The sequence below is a fragment of the Leptonychotes weddellii genome, chromosome 11 (assembly GCF_054177405.1).
Source record: "Leptonychotes weddellii isolate Sample4059 chromosome 11, ASM5417740v2, whole genome shotgun sequence".
Lineage (NCBI taxonomy): Eukaryota > Metazoa > Chordata > Mammalia > Carnivora > Phocidae > Leptonychotes > Leptonychotes weddellii.
Genome location: NC_138379.1, coordinates 34,867,705 through 34,888,619, shown reverse-complemented (window position 1 = coordinate 34,888,619; position 20,915 = coordinate 34,867,705). Strand labels below are relative to the sequence as shown.

At 45.8% G+C, this 20,915-nt stretch overlaps 1 protein-coding gene and 1 pseudogene across 3 annotated transcripts in view; one reads left to right on the top strand and one right to left on the bottom strand.

The window, feature by feature from the left end:
* The window catches only part of LOC145716181 (WW domain-binding protein 2 pseudogene), a 74,515-nt pseudogene that overhangs the window by 2,576 nt on the left and 51,024 nt on the right, over positions 1-20,915 (bottom strand). The gene's annotated exons all lie outside the window — the stretch shown is intronic.
* LOC102738338 (L-lactate dehydrogenase A chain) lies at positions 9,134-20,804 on the top strand. 2 transcript variants are annotated; one of them, XM_006746734.3, is made up of 8 exons: positions 9,134-9,253; positions 11,248-11,397; positions 13,906-14,023; positions 14,992-15,165; positions 15,781-15,954; positions 17,334-17,451; positions 19,654-19,777; positions 20,319-20,804. In XM_006746734.3, exons 2-8 carry the CDS (start codon positions 11,272-11,274, stop codon positions 20,481-20,483), a joined length of 999 nt encoding a protein of 332 aa, XP_006746797.1. In that variant the 5' UTR covers positions 9,134-9,253; positions 11,248-11,271; the 3' UTR covers positions 20,484-20,804. The 2 variants fall into 2 exon arrangements, with proteins under 2 accessions (XP_006746797.1, XP_081654627.1); XM_081798501.1 differs by lacking the exon at positions 9,134-9,253 and adding an exon at positions 10,900-11,041.

The window sequence follows — 20,915 nt, the reverse complement described above, 5'->3', positions numbered from 1 at the left end:
CTGACTGGCCGGGACAGAAAGACACACAGGGCCTCTTCCTCCGAGGGGGTCACTTGGGCTCTGTGTTCCCCACCCCCTCCACCCTCAGGTCTTAGCAAAATGGCCCCAAGACAGGCTGGTGGGAGCTGCCCCCGTGCATTCCTGCTGCTCACATCAGCGAGGGAGCAGCCTCTAGACGGCGATGCCTCCGGAAACCTCATCCATTTTCTGCTTCATTAGGTCACTGAGAGTCTGCCGCTCCGGAGAGAGTCCTCTTCAGGAAGGCCTAGCAATGTCCCTGGGAGCCCGCTGAGAGGAACTGCTAGGGGCAGTGGCCGCTCCTGATATCCGCTCTGGAGCCTGCCCCGTGCTTCCTGGACGGCAGGTCTCGGAAGCCCAGCTACGGCGTATGTGGCCGTGTGACCGCGGGCAAGCTCCATCACCTCCCTAAGACTCAGTTCCTATGTCTAAAATGGAGATAATGATGGTCCCTACTCTCCGGGGCAGTTGTGAGGATTAAATTAGAGAATGCCCTTAAAGGGTTTGGTAGGAGAGCTAGGGACATATTAAATGTTCAGTAAACATGGGAGCGATTATTCCGGCGATTCTCACACAAAGTCTGGATCCACGAGGTTTGGGCTTCCGGCACTAAGAAGCCCCCTTCAGCAGTCACAAGGAATTTCCAAAATAGCTCAGATCCTTGGCTGGCCCTTCGGCAAAGTAGGAGAGGGGATCACACTGAGGACCAGAGCGGCACAAAGTGAGAATCCTCCTTCCTCCGCAGCTCACCTTCATCAAGCCTCAGAGTTAGGGCATACCTTTTTAACCTCCTCCCCCCACCGCCCCCACAATTCCCTTGAGATGTTTTCTCTGCTTCTTTATTATGTGTATTAACAGCCTGTAGCTCAAAATCTGTCTGCCCTCTACCATCCTATATAGTCTTAGGCCAATTGGGCTTCTTGATTCTGCATCACAAAAGCCCAAAGAACAAGTTGTGCAAAGACAGACTGCCCTATGAGACTGGGGGGGAAAGGTAAAGGGGAGTGCTCCGGGGAGCAGGGGAGGCTGTGAACACTGGCCTGGTACTGTATACAAACAGCCAAATTTCAGGCCCGCTCTTCTCCCCTACCAGAAGTGCTGTCCTTGGAAGCAGAAATGTGCATATCTCTGAGTCACCACCACTGAAACACTATGAGAGCCAAGAGCACTTCACTTCCCTTCACCGAGCCCTCGTTCCCCACAGTGAATGTTTGCCCTGTGGGCCAGAAGAGATAGCTGAGGAACCAGAAGCAGTTCCACTTGGCATTCTGATTTCTTTTTGTCCTGGAAACAGAACCTCCCTGACGACACCTCCCCAGTCCTGGGGATTGTGGCAGCGAGGTCAGCTCCTTCCCTGCCCCTGAGCGCCCTGCCAGGACCCTCCTGCTCCATTAGGAGAGCTGACAAGGGGGCAGGTCTGCCCATCCTCTCATTCTCACCAGGATAGAGGTTTCCACAGTCTCACCAGTAAAATGGAGTCTTTGACTCCTCATCGATAACCCCCTTCCATGGTTGAGAGCCTGCCAGCGCCTCAACTGCCCCAGGAGCCTTTTTGTGGGGTAAGGAATAGCAAGGAACTGGGATCATTGCCTAGTCCATTGCAGTCTGCCGCCTCCACCAGGAAGAGCAAAGTCTAAAGCCAACCAACATGTTGTGGAATTTTTAACTTTCACCCATTGCCCTGAAGAGGGTTTAACACCAGAGCCCCACTACCTGCCTTGAGGGATCAGTCCCACATGGGGGAAAGGGGGTGGGCTTCCCAGCCTGCCCCCATTTCAGGACCTTTCTCAAAGAACTGACGGGTTTAAAGTCTCCCAGGGCAGCCCAGCCTGGCTGCCTCCCTAGGCTGTTCCCAGGGATGACACGGAGGTGTGGGGGGCCTGCAGTGACAGTCAGCCTTCCTGGCGTCTACAAAGGAGCTCTGCCAAGGGTGCTGGTTCTGGATGGTTGCCCAAGGCATGAAGCTGAGGCCCCCAGTTACCATGGAGATGCTGGGACAGCCTGTGCCCATCTGTGGCTGATGGAGAAGGAGGAGAAATGTGGTTGCTTCAGAACTAACTGAGACTCAGGGGAGGGTCTGTGACACCATGAGCCTTCTGCTAAGGGGCCTGCCTGGAGAGAAGGCTGAGGCTGCGGTGGCCTCTTGCCAATCCTGCAGCTTTGATGGCTGGGCTGTGGCCTCCTGCACAGTGAGTCAAAGGCTGTTGGAAGAGGCTCTGATACAGTGGAAAAACCCCACGATTCGGAGACTAGAGTGAGAGCCACACCCACAGTGCCAGGATAGAGCCCAGGCTGGTTGGTAAGACCACGTGTCTGGCGTAGTGAGAAAGTACTAGACTAGCTGGGAGGTTCCAGCCCCTTGGTCACCACCACTGAAACACTATGAGAGCCAAGAGCACTTCACTTCCCTTCACCGAGCCCTCGTTCCCCACAGTGAATGTTTGCCCTGTGGGCCAGAAGAGATAGCTGAGAGGCCCTGCAGGGTAAGCAACGCAGGGGCAGGTCTCCCTCTGATTCAGTAGGTAAAGAAGCACCAAGGCTGGGAGGGCCTCCCCTAGGCTTTCAACCCTTCTGTGGCTAAAACTGGAGGATGAGCTAAGTTGAAATGTCCTTTGACAGGGCCTGACCCGGCAAGTGTGTTTGTACAAAGGGCAGAATTTGGCCCTGCACACACGCACGCTGTGCAAGCTAATGGAGTGCTCCAGATAAGGCCCTGGAGCAGCCCTGTGGACAGATGAGCCGCCTGGACCTTTCTGCAGTCCTGTCACATTTGCCCTTTGAGATCGGGGAGCGGAGGGAGGGCTGGCTAAGTGCTTTCCAGGCCGCGAAGCACCGCAAGAAAGACAGGCAGAGTGGGGCCAGGGAAGGAAAGCTAGTCTGGGAGTGTGTAACCCACCGGGCTGCTTTCCAACTGTGTGGTCTGGGGCAATTCCAGTCTTTGAGGTTTCCACAGTCTCACCAGTAAAATGGAGGTAAAAAATTCCTGCTCTGCTTTCTTCCCCTGGTTGAAGTGAAAATAGCACTGGATATGACAGCCACCCTAGGCTACGCATGAATGAGGGACCCAGTGAGCTTTATCTAGCTGCAGGGGAAGCCTTCTCCTCATCTGCACCAGACCCACCACAGCCTGAGATCCTTCTTGGGGTAGCTGGGAAGCTCCCCTTGGCTTCTTTTAACAGAAGCTCATGCTCCCCAGGGAGCCAGAACCCCTTCTAGTACCCTAAAAATAAGAGATGGGACTGCCTTTTCAGGCCAGGGTCCTCTGAAGGCTCAAAGTACAGGCAGAACCTGTGTTGTGGGGGTATAGCTAGGTGAATAGCTGCGTATAACAGTTTGAACAAAATCCCAGGGCCCACAGAGCCAAATTTCAGTGAGGGTGCTCTGTTAGTCAATAGCTGCACAAATAAGAAGACCTCCATTCCTTGCCCGCACCGTAGCGCCAGGAAATTACAAATAGACTTGTCTGGCTTTATTCATAATTACAATTGCTTTGATCCTCTTGGAATTTTATAGGAAATCAGCCTGCTTTTTTGAGGTAGGGCTTGGAATGTAATTCCTCATTTGGTAAGGTTTAAAGGTTTAAAAAATTCCTTAAAGAATCAGAGAGATGGGTTCCTGTTATCAGTAATTTGGTTCCAAAGCCCAGTGAGACTTTTCATTAACAAATTCGACACCCAACCAGTGCCCTGGGAATTCTGGACCCAGTTTTGGAACTAATACTGGGGACAAGAGAATGCTAGGCATGGGATTCCTGTTGCCACGGGTGCGGCAAGGCCACTTGAATGTCTGTCTCCACCCCAGGAGCGCCCAAATCACTTCCCAAAATGGAGGGCAGCTTTGCCTCTGAGTTCTGAGTAATCGTAAAAATGTATGTCTGGAGGCTTGATGCACGAATCAGAGCCTCCCTGGATGTTAGAACTGGCAGAGATCCTCTTATGTTTAGTCAAGGCTGTTGAGGCTACAGAAGGAATGTGACTGCCACATTGTCACTCAGAGGTCCATGACCAAGCCGGGGCAAGAACCCAGGTCTCCTGACACTCAGGTCAGTGTCACCTCTCCACCAGGCTGCCCAATCATCTTTGCTAAGCCATGCCCATCACTGTCCTTGTCACCCAAGATGTCAGAGAGAAAGGCTATCACAGCTTCCCACAGTCCTCGCCTGCGGTGATTAGATAAGGGACACTTTATACTTATACGCTGGGGATTGTCTAGCTTGGAGAGGCCTTGGGACTCCCTCTGTAGCACTGATTTTGGGGGCCCTCAATTTGGAAGCCACTTATACTCTGGTGACAGTCTTTGCCTTCGAACCCGTCAATGTGATGGAAAGCTTGAGGCCTCACTCCCTGCCAGGGTAAGATGGAGAGGAAAGGGCACAGGTCGCATTTCTTTTCCTTGGGTAGGAAGTGGCTGGAAGGTGCTTTAGTCCATTCAGGCTGCTGTAACAAAATTCCACAGATTGGGTGGCTTATCAACAACAGAAATTTACTTTTCACAGTTCTGGAGACTAGGAAGTCCAACACCCAGACTCTAGCAGGTGCCTGGTGAGGGCCCACTTCCAAGTTCATAGACAGCTGTCTTTTCACTGTATCTTCACATGATAGAAAGGGCAAGGGAGCCCCTCTTTTTAAAGAGCACTAATCCTGTTCATGAAGGCTCTACCCTCATGATCTAATCACCACCTAATGGCTCCACCTCCCAACACTATCACATTAGGGATTAGATTTCAACATACGAGTAGGGGGAGCGGGGACCCACAAACATTCAGTCTATAGAAAAAAGAACCCGGAGTTTCTGAGGTGGATTCTGTTAGATGATCACGTGAGGAACGAACTCTGGAGGGAGTAACGATCCAAGCCAAAAAGAGAAACAGAGGCAGCTTCTAGTACCTGACGATGAGCGCAGCCTGGAAGAGGGGTGGGGGAAAGGGGTGGGGGGAGGTACCAGGCCACCAGTATAGGTGGCACCCAGGAGAACTTGAGGAATCAGGGCGGAATCTTTGGCTTCCACTCCCATCATGTGAGAGGTGGATGGGGTTGGGGGGATGGCACAAAGCAGTCTGCCAGGGGCAGGCACCTGCTCTCTTGCCAGAGAGAGGAGCCTCTGCTTTGGCACGTATGCAGCAGGGACAGAGACTGTCAGGGACAGAGACTGATGAGACCGTCTGCATCTTGGGTTCCACAACTCAGGAAGGCCATCAGTTTTGCAAACATGGAAAAGGTGAAAAAAAGAGGGGCTGCGGGGCTGTGTAGGGTGTGTCAGGGAAGTGAATGTCCTGTGCAGTTGTGGTTGGAGCTGTACATGTTCTGAGCGTCTTGTGTATTATTACAAACAAGGTGTGTTGCCCCACCCTGCCCCGCTTTCCATGACTTTGCAACTACCTTGCTTTCACTCTCTCTCTCCCATTCTCCCAAAACATCTATGACTTCTCTTGACCACCAAAAAACAACAAAAACACCCACATTTCACAGCCTGGCATTTAAAGCTGAAGATTCACCAGGCACACTTCGAATTTCCTGCCTCTATGCATTTGCTTGCACTGCATTCTCTGCTTTCTCAACAACTGATCTTCAGTAATTGAAGTCTTTTTCTAGGCTAAGTTCAGATGCTGCCTCTCCCAGGAAGCCTTCTCTGATATTCCTGGCCCAAGGACCCTTCTCTCTTCTGAATGCTAGAGTAATTTTTTTCTACCTCTTCTGAAGTAGTCTTACATTCTGTCTTACATTTTAACCATAGGGGGGAATGCTGTTGGTCTCCCCCATTAAATGGTATAGTCTTTGAAGACTTACACATTTGTCTCATTCATTGTTATATCCCCAGCACCTAGCACAGTGCCCTTTGCATAGCAGACATGTAATTCAAATTATATTTATAAAACAAATAAACATATGTGCTGGGAGTATGGAGATGAAGGAGAAAGTTTTTTCTGTCCATGAGGAGCTCATAATCTAATGAGGAAAAGAGAGGAGCAGCAATAAGAATTAGTTTAATATAAAGCTCAGGCAACAGCATTTGATCTATAAGTCTGTGGGTTTTGGGAGGGCAGGGATGGTGGCAAGGTGGAGAACATGCAGGTTGAAGGAACTGCCTGGGTGGAAGTACATGGCCTATCTGGGGAAGGTAGTAAGGAGCGTTAGGACTGGCACATAGGAAGCATGCAGGAAAATAGTTATCTCCAGAGAGGGGATGTGGGCACTGCATCATCGAGGGCCTAGGGTGCCTTCCAAGGAATTTGGATTTTATTATTATTCTTTTTTAAAGATTTTATTTATTTATTTGAGAGAGAGAGAGATAGGGAGACAAAGCACGAGCAGTGGGGTGGGGGGGTGTGTGGAGGAAGAAGCAGGCTCCCTGCTGAGCAGGGAGCTCCCACGTGGGGCTTGATCCTAGGACTCCTGGATCACAACTCAAGCAGAAGGCAGATGCTCCACTGAGTTAGCCACTCAGGCACCCCTGGATTTTATTCTTAAAGCCCTCAAATGAAGAGACATTGAACTTTCTTGAGGAGGAGTGTAACAAATACTTAATGAAGGAATGACTCAGCACTGTATTTTGGGTGGACACTATTCTTTGGCCAGGTCTGTTTTAGGAAAATCTTATATTGGTTGCTGAGCACCACCCATTCTGTGAGGCCAGCCTGTCCCCTGGTGAAGCCACCTCTTTGTGAGATGTTCCCTTTTAAAGGGACCATCCTTGAAGAACCCTTGGTTAGGTTGGAGAAGTCTGTTCTGTCCTCTGAAACAGTGTTTTTCTGACCCATCCCATGGGTCCTACATTCTGCTTGGACTTTTGTACAGAAATTCTTCTGTTTGGACCATATTAGGGTCCTCCAGAGAAACAGAACGAATAGGAGATATAACAAGATTTATTATAAAGAATTGGCTCAGGCAATCATGGAGGGTGAGAAGTCCCAAGATCAGCCATCTGTAAGCTGGTGTAAACTCCAGTCCAGGTCTAAAGGCTTGCAAAGCAGGAGTGCAGATGGTATAAATACCAGTCTGAGGGCAGGAGAAGACTCAGCTCAGCAGACAGGCAGGGACACCCAGTGACATCTACTATTTGTCACTGAAAATGAAACTTTCTGAGCCTAGAACTGGCTGGGCCCCCGCCATAATTTGACTTTTGTGGAGACGGGGGTGAGGGGTGGAGATGGGGCAAAGTCCTGTACAGAAAAAAATCACAGGCTTTGGGGTCAGTTCTAAAGAATCAGCTGAGGGTATGCCTGGGTGTGCCTTCCTTCTCAAAGGAAGAAGGAAGCTGTGCTTGGAGGGAGCTGTCTGCCTTTGGCTCAGGTCATGGTCCCAGCGTCCTGGGATCGAGCCCCCGCACAGGGCTTCCTGCTCCGTAGGAAGCCTGCTTCTCCCTCTCCCACTCCCCCTGCTTGTGTTCCCTCTCTTGCTGTCTCTCTCTCTGTGTCAAATAAATAAAGAAAATCTTTAAAAAAATAAAAATAGAAAAGAATCAGCTGAAATCACTTATTAGTTGTATGACCTTGGCAAAGTCACAAATCTCTCTGAGCCTTGGCTTCTTAATCTGCAAAATGGGGATAATTATGCCTACTCCAAAGAATTACCGTGAAGGGGGCACCTGGGTGGCTCAGCTGTTAAGCATCTGCCTTCAGCTCAGGTCATGATCCCAGGGTCCTGGGATCGAGCCCCACATTGGGCTCCCTTCTCAGCGGGAAGCCTGCTTCTCCCACTCCCACTCCCCCTGCTTGTATTCCTGCTCTCGCTATCTCTCTCTCTCTGTCAAATAAATAAAGAAAATCTTTAACAAAAAAAAAAGAAGAAGAATTACCGTGCAGATGAGTATAAGTATTACCTAGCTTGCTGCCTGGCACATAGGAGGTGCTCAGTAAATTTGGTACTTGTTTTATGGTACTTGTTTTATTCATATTTGTAGGGTTAAGTAGAGGCTACTGTTCTGCAAAGAAGAAGGAAGCTGTGCTTGGAGGGAGCTGTTAGGTGCCTTAATTTAGGGGGCTGAAAACTTCCAGCCTAGATTACCTTTAGAGGTCAGTTCAGTTCTTACCTGTCTCCCCTGCCTACCTTCTATTCTCTGAGCTCTGCCCTCCTGCCAGCAGCTGTGCTCACATCTGATAAGTAGGCAGGAGCCCAGCCCTGACTGAATGAGGACATTGTTGCAAAAACTGAGTAACCACAGGCAATACTGCAATCAGCCCTGCCCTGAGAAACAATGGAGAATCTGTGGTTGGCCTTCAGCTGGTCCAGCTGTGTGTTTGAGGTGAGAGCCTAGGTGGCTGGGCCTCCTAGAGTGATGAGAAAACTGTTAGGACATGCTAGAGAGATGCCCTGCTTTTCTGGAACTGAGGTTAGCATGTTATGTTCCCTTCAAAACTAAGAAACCCCTAATTATGGGTCTTCCTCAGAACTGGGCACTAAGTTGGTCCCCGGTGCAAAGGAGGAAGTAGATTGATCCATGGAGACACGGCTCCGCAGATGCAGATACAAGGGGGATAGAGAGAGAGAGAGACAGAGAGAGAGAGAGAGAGAGAGAAAGAGTGTGTGTGTGTGCGCGCGCGCGCGCGCGCGCAGAGACAAGGGAGTTTGTGTGTGTGTGGTACCAGATGATGGGTAAGTTGTTTTTTTGTTGTTTTTTTTTGATGGGTAATTTTTTAAAGAAGATATAGAGAAGGAAGGCAGGCCGGGCAAAGGAACCAGCACCAACGAAGGCTAGAGCTGAGTTGGGGGACTTGGAAGGTTTAGCAGCAGGTGGGCGACGCAGCGACAAGTTTTGGAGGTCACTCGACCTGGGTAAGGTCAGAAGGATGCTGTGCTAAGCATTCCCTCCTTTCCAACAAACTGTTGAGCGCCTGCGTGCCAGAAGCTGTTCTGGGCAATGGGAAACAGCAGTGAAGATTCCGACTAAGCCCTTCCTGAGGTCGGCTTGACTGGCCTGGGCTTTTGCGGCCAGAGGTAGCGTGGCTCGGACAGCACCTTAGATCTCCGGATGCACATGGGTCTGTCGGCAGCTCCGCGGTCCCGCTGCGCGCGCCGCCTAAGCTTCTCCACTGCCCCGCCCGGCTCGGAGCCCGCCCCTAGCCCGACCCACACGTGGGTTCCCGCACGTCCGCCTGGCTCCCCCCTGACGTCAGCCTCGCGGTTCCATTTAAGGCCCCTCCCGCGCTCAGCTCCGAGTGTCGGAGCCGCTGCCGCCAAGTCCGGATCCAACCTCGCGCGCCGCTGACGCCTGCCCGCCCGCCCGACGTGCACTCCCGGTACGGTCGGGCTCCAAGCGCGCTGAGCTGGAGGGTCAGGAGAGCGAGTTGCCTCTGGATTGCTAGCTCGTGCTGCCCGCGAAGGGCTCTCAGCGTCCGGGGCGTGGGGGTGGCGGGGTGGAGGCAGAGTCCGCAGCCCTGGGCGATGGCCACGCCATGCGTGGGCGCCGCGTTCCGCTTTTGCTCTAAGCGGGCACCGCGGCCTCTGGTCGGGCTGGGGAACCGAGGTGGCCGCAGCTATCTGTGGTCGAAAGCCCAGGTAGATGCAGAAAACAAGGATCTGACAGATTTGAAGGGTGGGGCATACCTCCGGGCTTAAAATAGGCAAACGGCGCAGAACTCGAGGTCCGGTTTCCGAAAAGCCTCAGCAGTCGGGGCTGGGGGAAGAGGGAGGAGGTCTGAAAGCCGGGCAGCGCTGCTCGGGTCGCTTTTTAACCTGGGAGTCTCGAGAGGTGGACTCCACAGAGCGGCTGCTGTCTGCTGATTATAGGGCGCTCTTTGCGCAGATTACACTAAGCTGCTGATGTATCGGGTGCTACGCTAGGCACGATGCGTGCAGAGATGAAGCAGGAAGAGAGTCTCAGCCCTCCTGCATCGCAGATGGTATTTTGAGAGTAGGATATCTGGTACCATCCACTCGTTCTGAGAAATGGGGGAACCTAAAGCTGGGAGAAGGTTAGGGCAACTCAGAGGTCACAGAGTGGTGGCAGAGTTGGGGAGTAGACCCTCTTTCTGTAGGGCTCTTCCCTCACCCGTGTCCGCACATTGAAGGGAGCGCTGGATCCCAGGGCTTAGGTTTTGGTGAAGCCAGGTCTAGAAATAGCAGTGATTTGTGAGGAGAGACCCGATTCCAGCTTGGTAACTCTGGGCTGCCTGCCTGGAAGTCCTCTCGGATATTTTTGTCCTTTTGGAACTCAAGACTAGACGTGCCGCTTTGGGATGCAACCTGTGATAATCTTCCCGGTGAATGCAGTGCAGGGTTGGATTAGCAGAGCGAAGGCCTCCTCCCCGGCTCTGGAAATGGAGGATTCCACCAAGTATCTATTAGAAACTTTAGGGCTCCAGGCCTCTGCAGCTATTTTTGCACTTCCTCCTACGGGGCCTCACGGCTTTGCAACATCGATCACGGTAGAAGCCACAGGAGGCTCCTCCCTCCCTGTTAACAGCAACCAAGTATTTGAGATTTAAAGTCTGGCTGTGGCCGCGCGCGAGGCCAGGGAGGCAGCCAGCAGGGGCACTAGTTAGGTCTAAAGTCCGCCTCGGGGCTCGCTCCGTGTGACCCTAAGAGCATGCTAATTCCCAATCCTTTCCGCTCATGGGCGGGGCTTCCCAGCCCGCCGCGGTCTGCCCCAGTGCCCGACTCTGGAAAGCCACGGCCCGGACTCTACTCTTGTCCCCGCCCACTGCTTGGAAATGAGCATGCGCGCAAGCCCCGAGCAGGGCAAGGTGGGGGAGGGGCGGTAACCCCAGGAGCTCCTGCTGAGCGTTGGTCTGATCTCCGCCCATCCTTCTGGGGCTGGAGGAAGGAGTGAGTGCGCATGAGCAGAGCTTTTTGCACCTCCTACGGCGACTGGATCGTTTCGTGAGGCAGTTACAGGAGCTTTTTAAACGTTCCTCCATTTGAGGGTTTGGCGGGAACCCTGGTGACTGGAGTAGAGCTGAGCAGGCAGCTCACAGTGATTTTGTGTGAGGAAAGGCGGCCCTGCTTGGGGTTAATAAGTCAAGATGAGTGAGTCGTCAGGAAGCTATACTTACACCCAAACGTCAATATTATTTTTCCACGCCAAGGTAAGATCCTTTACACCAAGATCCTAGGCAGGCCAGACCCTGGCATTAGGTCTTTCAGCATTCCTTTGGCCATCTTTAGGTTTTTTCCTTACCCCTTTTTAGTGGCAAGCATCCCAGAAGTAAAATAAGCTCTTTTGGAACAACTTTTGGTCAATAGCATTAATTTAAAGAAGAGGTAGTGACTGTGCGTGTTATTCCCCCTATAGATTCCTTTTGGTTCTAAGTCCAAAATGGCAACTCTCAAAGATCAGCTGATTCAGAATCTTCTTAAGGAAGAACATACGCCCCAGAATAAGATTACAGTTGTTGGGGTTGGTGCTGTTGGCATGGCTTGTGCCATCAGTATCTTAATGAAGGTAAGTGAGAGCCCATCTTTCTGGAAGCCACCCATCCCCCCACTCCTCCCAGAATTGCATTATCACATTGTATGTACAAATACTCAGGTTCATGCCCTCAAAGAACTTTCTGTGGAACAAACTTTAGAAATGTGATGCCATACCAAAAAGGTATCTGAACCTTTTGTTAGGCAGGTGACACAGTTCCTTAAATTCACTGTGCCGTATTAACATGCATGAATTGCCTACAAATGAAAAGTTATTTTAAAATAATTGTTGAATTGAAAATCATTCATACATTTGGTAAAATTAAAATCACACTAAATGTGGGAAATCTTAAGTCTATCCCACAAAAATCCCCACCTTGAATAGTAAATTTTGGTACCAATTATGGAGCTAAAATTTAGTTAGAAAGAATTTGTGAATGAATAAAGAACACATTTTACAGTAGTCAAGCCTGCTTTATGTAAAAAAAAAAAAAAATTGAGGCAGCTTATGATAAAATATTTTAAATTTAGATTTGGAGTTCCCAATAAGGGAGTGAAATGATTAATTCTGGGTTTTGAACAGGAAAGGATTGAAATAAGGAACCAAAGGCAGAAAAGAGCTATGTAGAGGTTGGGTAACAACACATGTTGCTTTATATGTGTTCTTAGGAGAGGCCACATAGTGTAAAGGTTTCCCCCACTATCCTAAAGGAGAGCATTCCTATGGAGCTTTTCCAAAGCCAAAATGGTGTAAAGTGAAGAGACAGTTACCATTAATTAATTATTATTATTATTATTTTTAATTTTATTTATTTATTTGACAGAATCATAGCGAGAGAGGGAACACAAGTGGGGGGTGGGGTGGAAGAGGGAGAAGCAGGCCTCGATCCCAGGATCCTGGGATCATGACCTGAGCCGAAGGCAGACGCTTAACGACTGAGCCACCCAGGCACCCCTAGTTACCATTAATTTATATGGAAAATTTTTTGAGCATTTGCAGACCCAAGAAAAATAACCTTAGGCTTTTCTGATACTTGAGGACACATCTTGCTAACAGATGCACAAAATAAAGTACAGATGCTCACACAGTTCAAAGCTATGGTAGCTTGATATTGAGATGCTGAGTAAAGTTCCCTGGGGAAGGAGCTTGGTGGTACCTAGGATGTATGCTACTTCTCCGAGGGCTCACTGTAGAAAAAAACACTGAATGCTATTTCTGCTTTTTGCCTTTTTTTTCATAAAAGCAAAGATCCTCTTTGGATTTCTTTCAGTTAGTGAAAAAAGGTACTAATGTTAGGTCTTGTGTAAAAGTGAATTGGCATAATGTAAAAAATAATGTAAAATAATGTAAAAAAAAAAAAATTGAGGCAGCTTACACTTTACATTTCACTCCCTTATTGGGAACTCCAAATCTAAATTTAAAATATTTTATCATAAGCTGCCTCAATTTTTTTTTTTTTTTACATAAAGCAGGTTTGACTACTGTAAAATGTGTTCTTTATTCATTCACAAATTCTTTCTAACTAAATTTTAGCTCCATAACCTTTACACTATGTGGCCTCTCCTAAGAACACATATAAAGCAACATGTGTTGTTACCCAACCTCTACATAGCTCTCTTCTGCCTTTGGTTCCTTATTTCAATCCTTTCCTGTTCAAAACCCAGAATTAATCATTTCACTCCCTTATTGGGAACTCCAAATCTAAATTTAAATAAAATAATTTACAAAACTTCTAAAAATGAGGGGATGCCTATACCAATTCTTACTGCTTTCCCACTGGATCAGAAATTGATGCCATCTGTTTTTCTCACATCTGTGAATCACCTGTGGTCTTTTCCTGTGATGCTCTCTAACTCGGGTGTATGTAAGAGTAACTGCCAGGTTTTTATATTATAGATAACTCAGGAGGTAGATCTGTAAGCTCAGCTAGTATAATTTACTTGGTTATAATAGTTCACATCCCATGTGTATTAAAGCTCTTATTGGTGCTTCTGGTCTGAGATGCACCTGTGAACATTTATAGGTTCAACTGAAAGAATATTTTTCACCAATACTATTTTGTAATGCACAAATCTATCTTAATACTTTTAGTGTTGGTTAATACATGGAAGACATACAAAGAATGATTCAGAATATCACTTTTTTAACTTCCAAGAATTAATACTAGTCAGAATCACTTATGTAGTGAATAATGACCTAAAATCAGTGTGTAAAACTGAATTTGAGAGCATAAATAGAGCAGTTTTATGTAATTGAATATTATTCCATCCATTGCCAATCCAGTGTTCTGCTTCCATACAGTGGCATGGTGGAGCTCTTGCAAAGGTTACTCTAGTGAGGAGAGAAGATCAGTACTTCTTCCTATGCATGGGTCATCTGTGAGTCAGTTTTTAAATGGGGGCCTGTCTCTACTTTGAGGTATGTCCGGATACTAATAAAGTATTAGAACTCTTCTATGCTAGAAATACAGAAATTTTGCATGCCTTTCTAAAACTTGGAAGTAGCAATTTTCCATTTCACTAAAAATTTTATATCTTTTAGGACTTGGCAGATGAACTTGCTCTTGTTGATGTCATAGAAGACAAACTGAAGGGAGAGATGATGGATCTCCAGCACGGCAGCCTTTTCCTTAGAACACCAAAAATTGTCTCTGGCAAAGGTTGATTTCAGCAAGTTTATATTGTGGTCTGTGCTAGACTTAATTCTCTGTCAGGCTTGAAATTCTGCCTCTTCAAAGATTTATTTTTTATACAGATCAGAGAGCCTGCTTTTGAACAGTTTTGCATTGGTAACCTATTTATATCAGTTTCAATTTCTAGTAAATGGTTTTAAATGGAAATCTAGTGTGTCCATAATGTGGAAAGCATCTGAGTTAGAATGTAATTAGTAAAGCTCCTCAGGTTCATATGTAATCACATTGTTTCTAATATTTAAATTTAATATACTTGACTTCCCCTACTTCCTTTCACACACTAACACAAGGTTGAGAATAGGGTAAATGAGCCTGTTCAGATATTCTTGGGCCTCTCACACTTAAGAGCCCTAGTCAGGAAACCTGAATATGTGTACAAATGGTGTTTTTTTTGGACACTTGAAAATCATTGACCACTTATCTATGGGCTGGGTTAACCATCCTGTGCCATAGGGTATCTAGAAGCAAGACATGCTTGATAAATGTAAAGTTGCCTTTGCTTAAAAAACAAAACAAAGCAGCCTGTCTCTGGGCTGGTGTGATCACAATGAAGTAGTAAAGTAGAAATAGGAGTACGGAAGAGTGTGAGCATGTGCTCAGGTGGCAAAAAATTGGGGGATAATATCTCATTTGATTCTTTCCATCTCCTCCCAGCTGTCATTATATAAAGTCCCAGTCTAAAACCAGAATACAAGGAAGGTGTCGATGAACTCTTCTTCCATGTTAAGTGGCCAAAAACTAAAGGAGGAGCTGGGGGTGAGAGGGTAGCATTACAGGCCTTTATCTATATTTACCTGTGTGTGAAAGGAAATAGGGGAGGTAACAAAACTGATAAAAATGTCCATAAAAAAAGTTCATGGAACAAATTTTTGCTGGCTAGGTAATAGAGTTCTCTTAAAGGCCTTAATCTGGTTTTTGTTCTTTTTTTTGTCTAGATTATAATGTGACTGCAAACTCCAAGCTGGTTATTATCACAGCTGGGGCACGTCAGCAAGAGGGAGAAAGCCGTCTTAATTTGGTCCAGCGTAACGTGAACATCTTTAAGTTCATCATTCCTAATATTGTAAAATACAGCCCAAACTGCAAGTTGCTTGTCGTTTCCAATCCAGGTGAGACCTTTAATTGCACAGATGAGCTTGAGTAAAACTGATGGTCTGTGTCATATTTTTCATTTTCCTCTTGTGAATGGATTTGCTAAAATAGTTAAGTTTAAAATAACAAGGGGGATACAATGCCCCTGAATGTGGTTAGGACTTAAAAATTAGGGGCGCCTGGGTGGCTCAGTCCTTAAGCGTCTGCCTTTGGCTCAGGTCATGATCCCAGGGTGCTGGGATCGAGCCCCGCATCGGGCTCCCTGCTCCGCGGGAGGCCTGCTTCTCCCTCTCCCCCTCCCCCTGCTTGTGTTCCCTCTCTGGCTGTGTCTCTCTGTCAAATAAATAAATAGAATCTTAAAAAAAAAAAAAAAATTAGTTATTTGCCCAAGAAGATCTTAGATAAGGGATAAAGGTATGAATAAGGTGTTCTTGATGCACAGTTTATTTTCATTAAGCTACACTTCTTGAATACTTAACGAATTTGCTGTATTATGCATAGAGGTTTAAAAATTTAACAAATACTGATTGGTCATAATCACTATCAAGATTCATACAGAGCCATGGATCTTGACTAGCTTAACATTATCTAATAATTTACGTAGTATCTTTGCCCGAATGTTTTCTTCATAGTGGATATCTTGACCTATGTGGCTTGGAAGATAAGTGGCTTTCCCAAAAACCGTGTTATTGGAAGTGGTTGCAATCTGGATTCAGCCCGGTTCCGTTACCTAATGGGGGAAAGACTGGGAGTTCACTCATTAAGCTGTCACGGGTGGATCCTTGGGGAGCATGGAGACTCCAGTGGTAAGCATAACTTATTTTCTCTTTTTGTTTTCAAAAAGATTGTGTAAAATATTGACAGAAGTTTCATTATTCAATCAGAGCTGAAATCAGATAATCCATTCATTGGAGTAGGATGGTTTCTAGAAGTCTTATCTTTTGGTATAATTATGTTAAGAATTGTTAAGGTTTTAATTTTTATATTAACATTTTTTTATGGCATGGGGAATGGGGAATGAAATTTCTTTTACTACTAACAATGGACATATTAAAATAAGAGGGTAGTTCTTAGGATGACCTCAGTCATTTGATATCACAGCTGTCTATACTTGAACTGTATGGCTCTGAAAAGGTCAGCCAATCCAAATGAAGCAGATAGAAAAATTCTGTCACAGTTGAAAGATGTTGTAATTTGTGCAGTGTTCTCAGTTACTTATGCCAAGAATATTCCCCTTATGATCTCATACTATCTTTATATTTCAAACATGTATGGATTAAACATCCCAGTAGATTGAAAACAGGTTAGAATATGGTGAAAATTCTTAGTTTTATATAAATTAATGAATGAAAATTTAAGAGTAAGGGTGTTGGTATTCTTGACCATCTACCAAAAGCAGATAATCCTCCCAGATAAGAAATGAGAATTAGAAAAATGGGTCAGAATTACTAGTCTTGTTACCAATACCCAAGTTCGGCTCCCCATAGCTCAAAAGGCCAGAACTCAAGAGGTGAGTTTTGACTGGAAAGGAATATGAGCTTTATTCAGGAGGCTGGCAACCTGGGGGAGAAGGCAGACTCTTGTCTAAAAGCCCAACTCAGGTTTCTGCCTGGCCCAGAGATTTTTGAAGGTGTTTAATCAGTTGAGGGAACGCAGTGATCTGTGACATTCTTGATTACATGCAGATTTAATGATGCCAGTTAGAGTTATCTCAGTGCTTGGAGGTTTTGCAAGAAGTTCTAGTTCCTTGGTGCCCAGGGGGATTGTACAAGAAGGTCTGGTTCCTTGGTACCAAGGAGTTGTGCAAGAGTACTCTGTTCTTTCTGTAGAGGAGGGCAAGGTCTACAGATATTCAAAGGGAAGTCAGTAAAGTCATTTGTCTGACCTTAAAAAAAGGAAAACATTTTGCTGAAAGATTGCTAGGCTAAACAGAAAGGTGAGGCGGTTTCAAACAGACTTGCTGGCCTCTGTGGCCTGGGAAAGTTCTTGTTCTTTATTTCCGAAGGCCAGTGGTCTGCAAATCTCAAAGAAAGTGACTTAGTGCTGTTACAGATCAAGGGTCTTAAGTCAGCAAGCAAGGAGTATGTTCACTTGAAGCAGGTTAACTGTTAAGACCAGTTCAAGTGCTATTGCGGTCTCCTGGATGGCGTGTGGAAATAAATGTATTCTGTACTATTTCTTTTAGTGCCTGTATGGAGTGGAGTGAACGTTGCTGGTGTCTCTCTGAAGAATCTGCACCCTGACTTAGGCACTGATGGAGATAAGGAACAGTGGAAAGAGGTTCACAAACAGGTGGTTGACAGGTAATAGATCCCATAATTTGGCAGTATAGAAGATTAAAACATTATTTTTATTTGAAAGTTTAATAGCATTTGAGTACTTGTTGGAAAACATTTTTCTAGGGATGCCTGGCTGGCTGGCTCAGTTGGTGGAGCATGTGACTCTTGATCTCAGGCTTGTGAGTTCGAGTCCCGCGTTGGGTGTAGAGATTACTTAATGATAAACAAGCTCTTTCCTAAAGTTTTGTTAAAGAGCATACTATAAAACGGAAGTAGAGATATTAAAATTTATTAATGCAACAGTCTTTTTTTGCTATATTTCTCTATAGTATGATAAATCTTTTAGTGCTTGTAAGTCTTATTTCACATTCAGTCTTCAATAGCATATATGGTTCATTCAGTTAGGAATGAGAATTTTTATTTATTAAAGTTTTCTTTATTGCACCCCATGTGGGACTTGAACTCACAACCCTGAGATCAAGAGTCACATGCTATATGGACTGAGCCATCCAGGTGCCACAGAAATAAGAATATTTATTTATTTTTTAAGAAAAGATTTATTTATTTGAGAGAGAGCGTGTGCGTGTGGTGCAGGGGAAGGGCAGAGGGAGAGAGAGAATCTTAAGCAGACCTCCCTGCTGAGCATGGAGCTTGACATGGGGCCATTCCCACGACCCAGAGATCACACTCTGAGCTGAAAACAAGAGTCCGATTCTCAACCGACTGAGCTACCCAGGTGCCCCAAGAATTTTTAAATTCAGTTTCCTGTTACAGGCTTTATGAATAGAAGCAGCTAACTTGTTTATTCAGATGATTATAAAGTTTTTTGTTTTTTTTTTTTAAAGATTTTATTTATTTATTTGTCAGAGAGACAGAACACAAGCAGGGGGAGAGGCAGGCAGAGGGAGAAGCAGGCTCCCTGCCAAGCAAGGAGCCCGATGTGGGACTCGATCCCAGGACCCTGGGATCATGACCTGAGCCGAAGGCAGCCGCTTAACCGACTGAGCCACCCAGGCGTCCCTGGATGATTATAAAGTTTTAAACAATGTCTAGATTCTTAATTGTACTGAAAATATAAACTGTTAGGAATTGTTTAAATAGGGAAGCTTTCAGCTTGGTAGCATTATTTACTTATTTTACATATACATACATATATATATTTTTTTTAAGATTTTATTTATCAGAGAGGGCGAGCGAGCTCATAAGCGGGGGGGGGGGGTGGCAGGCAGAGGAAGAAGCAGGCTTTCCGTTGAGCAAGGAGCCAGATACGGGATTTGAACTCAGATCCCTGGGATCATGACCTGAGCCGAAGGCAGACGCTTAACTGGCTGAGCCACCTAAGCGCCCCATTATTTACTTATTATAAATCATGTGTGGACCTCAGGTCTATAGAAATGAATAATGAATCATGATTGATTTAGACAAGGCCCTCTTATAAAAACCTGTGAACCTGGGGCGCCTGGGTGGCTCAGTCGTTAGGCGTCTGCCTTCGGCTCAGGTCGTGATCCCGGGGTCCTGGGATCAAGCCCCGCATCGGGCTCCCTGCTCAGCGGGAAGCCTGCTTCTCCCTGTCCCACTCCCCCTGCTTGTGTTCCCTCTCTCGCTGTGTCTCTGTCAAATATAAAAAAATCTTAAAAAACAAAACAAAACAAAAACCTGTGAACCCACCACCCAACCCAAGAAACATTGACAATAGCTGTCAACCAAGTGTTGTGTTTTTGGGTTAGAATCATTAGTCTCCTGGTCCTTGGATATGAATGAGTTCTGAGCTCCTTCTCCCACTCATCTTTCTGTCCTACCACCCATCCCTTGCTTGAAATAATCTTGAGTCAAACACACTATATGTAATTCTGGAGTTACTTTTTTAAATTCAGTATTACATTTTAAAGAATTCTTTATTTTGTTGCATGTAGATATAGTTACTGGTTTTGACAGTTTTGTAATATTCCACTGTATTGAATATGTTCACTGTATGTACCACAGTTTACCCATTCTCCCTGTTGGAGAGCAGTGGGCTTATTGCCAGGGTTTTTGAAATTACTAACAATACTCTTGGAACATCCCTATACATAATATCTTGGTATACGTGGCAAACATTACTCAGAATATAATGTAACTTTATGGCATTATTTGCTGTAAAGCATGTGTTCAGTGAAAGCAATGTTGTTGTTTGTTTTCTCTTACCCTACTTTTTCCTACCTTTTCCTATCCTTCCCTACCCTACAGTGCCTATGAGGTGATCAAACTGAAAGGCTACACTTCCTGGGCCATTGGACTGTCTGTGGCAGATCTGGCCGAAAGTATAATGAAGAATCTTAGGCGGGTGCATCCAATTTCCACCATGATTAAGGTAGGTCTGTGTAGTGATACACTGTATTTGAATGCCATTATTTCCTGTTTTTAAAAAAGATTCTTCTGTGAAAGCAGTTAGATTAGTTGTCATTGATTTAAGTGACATAAATTAATGCACTCACAACTTTCTTTTTGGAGAGAAATCATTGAGCTTTAGGATTAATGTCTGCTAGTATACTATGTTCACCACATAGATACTTGATAATTTATGATAATAAGTGGAGGTGGGTAGAAGACCATAAAAGAAAAATTTTTTCTTCGGAGGAGAAAAGTCAGGGTAGAGTTGCCAAGATGTTACCAATAAAAATTTTGACAGTGATATGGATAATGGCAATAATTTAGATTTTCTTTTAGAACAGAAGTCTTTCCTGGTATTTTGATGACTTGCACTGTTCATAACATCCTAACTGAAAATGGTGGAAAGGAATTCCTGCTTCTCAAGTTGTATTAAATAAGCTTCATAATTGTAAAGAATGCGAGTCTTGGGAGACCCCAGAATGCATACTCAAAACATAAAATACTTTTCATTTTGTCTTCAGGGTCTCTATGGAATTAAAGATGATGTCTTCCTTAGTGTCCCTTGCATCTTGGGACAGAATGGAATTTCAGATGTTGTGAAGGTGACTCTGACTCCTGAGGAGGAGGCCCGTTTGAAGAAGAGTGCAGATACACTTTGGGGGATCCAAAAGGAGCTGCAGTTTTAAAGTTTTCTAATGTACCACTTCACTGTCTAGACTACAGCAGGATTTTAGTTGGAGATTGTGTATATTGTCCTTATTATCTGATCTGTTACTCAAGTAATATTAAAATGGCCTAAGAAAAAACGTCAGTTTCCTAAAGTTCCAAATAGCAATGGTTCACCAAACCCTGTAGCTGTATCCTGATGCTGATGATACCTGTCTTTGTAGCCCTAAATGGGTTAACGTAAGTTAGCCCCACCGTCTCAGAGGCACCACGGCCAGAGCTGCGGCTGCTCTTCACACTGGATGTGTGTTTACTGTGTGTTCTGTCACCTCGGGTTCCTTCCCCCAACACCCGACATGCCTAGTCCATCTTTTCCAGTCAGTCATGTCCTGGGATCCAATGTATAAATTCAGTATTGCGTGTATTGTGCATAACTGTTCTAAAGGATCTTA

Bases quoted from the DNA above. Each gene is read 5' to 3' on its own strand.
- LOC102738338 (XM_081798501.1), top strand. From the start codon at position 10,979: ATGAGTGAGTCGTCAGGAAGCTATACTTACACCCAAACGTCAATATTA. The intron at 11,042-11,247 runs GTAAGATCCTTT...TTCCCCCTATAG, and splicing joins TATTATTTTTCCACGCCAAG to ATTCCTTTTGGTTCTAAGTC. The intron at 14,024-14,991 runs GTTGATTTCAGC...TTTTTTGTCTAG, and splicing joins AAAAATTGTCTCTGGCAAAG to ATTATAATGTGACTGCAAAC.